At 45.1% G+C, this 6807-nt stretch overlaps 1 protein-coding gene across 1 annotated transcript; it reads left to right on the forward strand.

Annotated features, from left to right (window-relative positions):
• The first annotated feature begins 10 nt into the window (after window positions 1–10).
• Window positions 11–3298, forward strand: LOC117860409 (glycerophosphodiester phosphodiesterase GDPD1, chloroplastic). The gene is made up of 7 exons (XM_034743676.2): window positions 11–375; window positions 1139–1198; window positions 1290–1370; window positions 1468–1668; window positions 1789–1884; window positions 2447–2643; window positions 2746–3298. The coding sequence occupies exons 1-7, from the start codon at window positions 76–78 to the stop codon at window positions 2963–2965; spliced, it is 1155 nt and encodes a 384-aa protein (XP_034599567.1). The 5' UTR covers window positions 11–75; the 3' UTR covers window positions 2966–3298.
• Window positions 3299–6807: the final 3509 nt, after the last annotated feature.

The following is a 6807-nucleotide window of genomic DNA, read 5'->3' on the forward strand; positions in this document are numbered from 1 at the left end:
GGTCCGGACGCCAGCCAGCCGTGCCAAATCAGCAAGCGAGAGCGACGCGCACGCGCTCGGAGCTTGGGGGTCAAAATGGCGCTCCTCCCGGCGGCGACCCGCGCGGCGGCGGCGGGGCTCTGCCGGATCGCGGCGAGCGCGTCCTCCTCGCCGCCGTCGTCGGCTCCGGCGAGGAGGGAGCGGGAGCTGCCGCTCGCGCTGCTGGCGGAGCGGGGGAAGATGGTGGTGGGTGGCCACCGCGGGATGGGGATGAACGCGGTGGGGGCTCCGCCGGGGGCCCGCGTCGGGGCCGCCAGGGAGCGGGAGAACACGCTGCTCTCCTTCGGCCGCGCCGCCGCGCAAGCCGCCGTCGCCTTCGTCGAGTTCGATGTCCAGGTACGTGCAGCTGGCGCGGTGTTGCTTTGGAGCTTGTTTAGCTTTGGATTGCAGTTGAGCATTGCGATGCTACATTGGTAGCTGGTAGGTAGTGCGGTCGATCAGAAATGTGGGCGGGTGGGCACTCTTCGACGCAATAATGGAGATGCGTGCTCTAGTGGATGCAACTAGACAGCTAAATTCCTTGCGACCTTCATGACCAATCCCCGTTTGCCCCTTGGGTGTAGCTAGCCTAATAAAAACAAGCAATCATGCGTGTGGACTGGATTGTGAAGTTGATTAGATCGTGCCCCGATATGGCATTGTGCGAGCATATTGCAATTTCTGGTCGAGTCCTAGTAGTATGATTGGTACCCACAGTTGTACGACAACAATGGTGATGAACTGATTGTAAATGCTCTCTTGTGCTGAAGTTCTGCATGAGGTGAATGTCAGGATTTCAAGGTGTTCAATGCCAAATACTAGAGGCATTTCTGTTTAAATACTTACCATTGCCACTAATCAGTGCTCAAAGCCTCAAAGGTATGATTAGTTAGAGCATTCTCAACAAGAAGCATCTGTCATATCGGTATGCGCAGCTTACAGAAGCATATGTGTTATGACTGCATTATTTGCCTATTCCATTTTAAGAGTTGCAGTGTAGTTCACCTGATTGATTTCTCATGAACAGTTTATGTTGTCCATGTTGTCTCTGAGACTCTGAATTTATGATGACCAGACTAATCTGTTGAAGGAATCACTAATCTCTCTACCTCATTCACAGGTCACAAAAGATGGCTGCCCAATAATCTTCCATGATGACTTCATCTTAACACAAGGAATTGTATGTTCTTTTTGCTCATCCTGTTCATCCTATCCATCTGTTGTTGGAAAGAACTCTTTATTTAAAACTGACTATTATACATGGTGTGTAGGGGGCTGTATATGAAAGGCGTGTTACTGATCTTCTCTTGGAAGAATTCCTCTCATATGGGCCACAAAAAGAATCTCGCAAGGTGCCATACCTTGTTTCTATTGGTTTTTTCATGAAAAGTCCATGAATGCATGCTCAAGGGGTTAACTGATTCACTGTCCTTTGCACTGGCCTTTCAGGTCTCTAAGCCTTTACTTAGACGGACAGGAGATGGTAGAGTCCTTAATTGGAGTACAGAAGAAGATGATTCCCTTTGCACATTGCAAGAGGTCTTTGAATGTGTCAGTCCTCATCTGGGATTTAACATTGAGCTAAAGTTCGATGACAACGTTCTCCATCACAAGAAAGACCTTGAACGTGCTCTTCAAGCTATATTGCAGGTACAGCCTTTTCCCCTTCGGATTGAAGTACAATTGATTTGCATTCCATTCTATTCACATCCATTTCAACACTAAGAGATGAATACTGATGTCGATAAGGGTGTTGAATCATTTTGGCAGGTTGTTTTTCAGAATGCTAGGGATAGACCAGTTTTTTTCTCATCTTTCCATCCTGATGCGGCTATGATGACACGGGAGCTCCAAAGTTTATATCCTGTACGTATGCTTTGAAACTTCTGTGTTAGGTCTGAATTGTTTGTCAGGTTTCCTCAATATGTAGGGCTAGCTTATTTTCACTGGTTGTAAAAATTTCTACGTTCAGTATATTCATTGGCATGCTTCCAATCAATCTTAATGCATCACCTTTTTGAAGAACGATCTGATTGTGATGCACCTCCATCAATTATTCTGAGTACACAAGTTGCATTATGTTGGAATGTCTTGGGCTCATCGTTTTACTTGATTAGGCATTAGGCCCATGAGATCAGTAAGTGCAAACAAGCAATTATTGTTTAACATATTAAATCATCAGTCAGTTTTTTTTACTTGGAAACAAAATCACAAGATAGCTGCAAAGTGGATAGTACTATAACTAATCTGATTATCTGAACCAATTCTCCGCTGATATTTTTTTGTGTACACTTGCATTCAGTTCTAGTGCACGATAGAATTACTGTCTGATTGAATAAAATTTTGCTAGGTATAATACTAGAAAGATTCATTTTGACATTCAGAAATCAGAATAATCATCTCCATCCTTTTCTATATTTTGCATTAGGTACTTTTCTTAACAGAAGGAGGGATATCCAAACACCATGATTCAAGAAGGAACTCACTGAACAATGCCATTCAGGTATGCTTAGAGCATGATTTGCATGGGATCGTGTCAGAAGTCAGAGGCATTCTCAAGAACCCTGCTGCAGTCGTCAGAGCACAAGAATCCAACCTTGCACTTCTCACTTACGGGCAGCTCAAGTAAGCGCCATATCCATATCGTGTTTCTTGTGTCGGTCCACCATAGTTTGTTCATCATCATCTTACAGACTTCATGTGTATATTGGTTACATACATATGCAGTAACGTGTGGGAAGCAGTCTATGTCCAGTACCTGATGGGCATAAACGGCGTCATCGTTGATCAGGTGGAGGAGATCTCAAATGCTGTGGCGGGGTTCAGTAAACCAGACCTCAGCCGGAGCAGTGCTGGTGTGGACGGAGCAACACATCAGGCCTTCTCGCAGCAGCAGCTTGGGTTCTTGCTCCGGCTTATACCTGAATTGATTGAGCAGCGACATTGAAGGTACATTGATCATAATACCCAAGTGAAATCTCAGCTTTGACCCTCAAGCGTATGACCGGCATTCGTCTTCGGTCGATGGTTGTTCAGATAGGACGAGTCTAACATCAGTTTGACAGTTTAGGTGGTATACTTTGTATGTTGATTGTGAGTGCATAGATGATTCCATACAGGCCAAACCCAGTTCCCTGTTAGTACAGCCGACCATGATCGTGGTCTTGATACAAATATATCTGTTCACAGAAACTGTTGTCAACAACAGTTATAACGAGAGTGATACTGATGTATACCATGTATCGTTGGAAAGTTACAAGATTGTAATTTCCACATCCAATTCTTGCTTGCTTTTCATGTTGGTAGCTGGGCCGGGTTGGCCTCCTGGCGACGCTGGCAGTTGCATCTCCGTTGCATTTGTACCTGCATCATTCTCCATGTTCGTAGTGGTACTGGCTGCTCAGGCATTTGGCCAACAACATTACATATGGTGTAGGTTGCAGCCAGAGCCAATGGATTTTCCAGATTGAACCCTACCAGACTTGAAAATGCAAACAAAGCAACAACATGCATATGATCATGTCTATGTGCATGACATTCATATGCTTCCCTTATAATTCGCAAAAAAAAAAAGATTCCCTCATAGTGACGTCAACATAGGCCATAGTGTTCTCAAAAGCAAAAGTTAGTTACTGCCCTGAATCGCAGAAGCTTTCTCTTAAGTACTAAGGAAACTGTAGTCTGGAGCGAGCCTCTGCACGATCACAGGCATTGGCGCTGCAAAGAACAGCATATTTTAGCACACGTGTAAACTACTGCTCGTGAGCTCCTCTGCTGCCGACCTGAACCGAATCATTGGTGCGCCACCAGTTCAGTGCTCCACCTCCTCCCAGGGCACCAAAGTTATTTGCAGATGACTCACTCCACATGGATGCCTGGTCAGCACGAGAGAAAGCAGGCACTGCACTCGGCACTCCGGGTGGCTATGACCCCAGCTCCCATCTCATTCTGGCCATTGAAGGACCTAAAGGCCTCGAGGACAGGCCTAACAACACCTGAAAAAGATCAAACAGGCCATCACTATCTGAATGTCCTCCCTGATCTTCCTGATCTGTGCCGAACAGTACTGTGCGGCCGCCATGTCGGTGCCGTAGATTGGCAGATGGCTGGGGAAGAAGATCAGATCGTCTGGCAATCCCCCCCTCGCTCTGGCTGCCCTTGAGACAAAGGCACCAGCCTAATTTTTGTCGGCCCTGCCTGGCCTAATTTGTCCTCCCATTAGGACATTGGCTGGATCCTTGCATCTCGTGTTCTCTCTTTGCCTTCTTTAAAAAGGCGATTAGCTTTTGAATTGTTGATGTTATTTCAGATCACAACGATTTACCACTAGCTATGATGGGCATTTCTACTGCTGGTTGATCCTCTCCTTGTGGAAATGTGGATTGATGGATCAGAGATGGCCAAGAGTCAGCAGAGACTTGCTTCACGGCCAAGATCGCCATACACACATCAGCCGTCAGAGGCATGCAAACCCTATTCCAAAGGCATTGACAGTGGGCTGCACTGTGCTGCATTTGTGTGGGGACTGGCTGAGAAAGCAACATGAAAAGGGGATCGGCCATGGCTCGGTGCAAACGTGATGCATCACGCTTTGGAGAAGGAAAAAAGGGCATTTTCAGGCTTTAGCTTTCACTAATGGCTGGTGTTCACATTGGCATGGTGTTTGTGGGTGAAATCCTTGCAAACTTGTGACGCCGAATTGCCAAGCCGCTACGTCACACTGCCGAGTGAGGGTTCGGTAATCCGAGGTGGCTTCCCATGGAGGAAACGCTGAACATTTCCCAGCTCTTCTCCACAAGAACTTATCTTTACCTAACCGCTGATGGGTAGCTTGCTTGCTCGCTCGCCTATTCTCTGCGAGATTTTGAAGTCTTGCTTTCTGTTCAAGGAACAAGTGACATCACATCACACTAAGTCGATCTGATCGCATTAGCCCCACAAGATCTCAAGTTCATCTGAAATACGCCGAATGAAAATCAGCCTGGCCATCCATGAGGTCGCGTGTTGTTGAGCCGATATCGGTGACAGCAAATCGACGAAAAGAAATGCCGTGGATCGCGGTGCTGTCAACCATGGTCAATTTGTGGGTTCTGTCAACAATTTTGCCTAGTGCTTGCCTCAAGTGCTGAAGGTGACATGTTGCTTGGGCAGTCCAACTTCTGCCTAACCCTGTCCCCATTTATGTATGATTAGGCACACAGTAACAGTTAAAACTGTTCTCTCGTACAATTAAGCAGTTTAGCTTCTGAAATTAAATCTTCAGATTGCATATCGTACAGCTACAGGTATCCTAAAGATGCTCATTTCTGTGTTTCTTTGAAATTTCAAAGATCGATGAAGAAATGGTGCACATGGTATGAAACCATAAATGTTATCTAGTTTCCCACGAGAAGATTATTGTTCCTATTCTAAGCATAAACATTTCAGATAAGGTGGGTAAGAAGGCTACGTTATCTTCAGCATACCTGATTACAAAGTATCTTTTGAGGTATGGAAGCGGAAACAACATTTTAAAGCATTTGACCCATGTTTTTCAACTACGCGCTGAAATCAAATGCGACGTATTTGGCAGGGACAGGTTCAGGAGCTCATCTCCTGCGTGAAGGAAAAGGCTCCCTTACCAAATCTTTCTCCCTAATTTGTAAAGCTCCATGTTGACCCTCTAGGACAACTTGACAGGCATCTCTTCACATTTTTTATGAAGAAAAAGATCTTTCAAACTTTTAGTGGGAAAGCAAAATAAATATAATTGTAACCCTAAGTCCTAACTTCTAAGATGACTAGTTGTTAGGCACTGAAATGCAACCTTCGCTTCTTCAAGCACACTGATAGAGCATAGATAACTAGCTAGAAGCCTACTTTATGATGCATCAGATAGGTAATAGCTTCTGGTGTTGCACAATTGACTCTGCCACAATGTTAAAGACTTGGAGAGCCTAATAATTCAACAATTGTGATTGGTTAGTTAGAGAAGATCTCCAGTTTTCTACTGAAACCGTGTTAGCAGAAGAAAACCTGGTCGCCTTAGTCCATTTTGTAAGGCCAACGAGAATCACAATCAGCCGGGAGAGATCACAATCTGTTGGTGCTTTACAACTGTCCTAGACTTCATCCTGAGCACTGACATAAACTTTTATAGCATACTCTGCAAAATAAGATTGATAAGTCAGTCTCCTAGGATCTTAGGACAATAGCATATATTCAGCCTGCATATAAATATGAAAAGCTCTTGCCTCTTTGTGGCTGCATGCTTCTCTAATTGTTTAGCTAGAAAGGATCAAAAGTGTAGTGAGAGATAAGGAGATTGAACAGGTCATGGACTCTAGAGCAGGGCAAAGAATGTGGCAACTGGCTTCAGAGAGAAACTGAGAAAGGGCTTCAAAAAGCCTCGCTGAAAAGACAACTGAACTTTCTCCAGCTCTAGCTACTTGTGGCCACCGTATATTCTACTCCCAGTCGGAAGCAATCCCTTTGACCAATCCAACAAAACTAGGCGTTGGCCTGAACTGTCGTCTCTAGATCAGTTAGCCTAACTTTGTGCAAAAAAAAATGAAGGAAAAAACCTTTTATTTTCTGTCGTTTCCTTTTGCCTCCATGTATGAACATGGGATGAACCTTTTATTTCAGTCATGCATGGGGAATGGCCGGAGTTTGTAAATCTGTACTCCTGGAATCGTGTACGTGCGTACTTGCCATTGTACTTTTCTTGCTTGACTTGCATTGCCTCCTCGTTCTAGAATCTACAGTGTTGGATCTAGAACCACGGGAGCGATCTAGACCTCAACCATC

The sequence above is a fragment of the Setaria viridis genome, chromosome 6 (genome assembly GCF_005286985.2).
Source record: "Setaria viridis chromosome 6, Setaria_viridis_v4.0, whole genome shotgun sequence".
Classification (NCBI taxonomy): domain Eukaryota; kingdom Viridiplantae; phylum Streptophyta; class Magnoliopsida; order Poales; family Poaceae; genus Setaria; species Setaria viridis.

Bases quoted from the DNA above. Each gene is read 5' to 3' on its own strand.
- LOC117860409 (XM_034743676.2), top strand. From the start codon at position 76: ATGGCGCTCCTCCCGGCGGCGACCCGCGCGGCGGCGGCGGGGCTCTGC. The intron at 376-1,138 runs GTACGTGCAGCT...CCTCATTCACAG, and splicing joins TCGTCGAGTTCGATGTCCAG to GTCACAAAAGATGGCTGCCC. The intron at 1,199-1,289 runs GTATGTTCTTTT...CATGGTGTGTAG, and splicing joins TCATCTTAACACAAGGAATT to GGGGCTGTATATGAAAGGCG.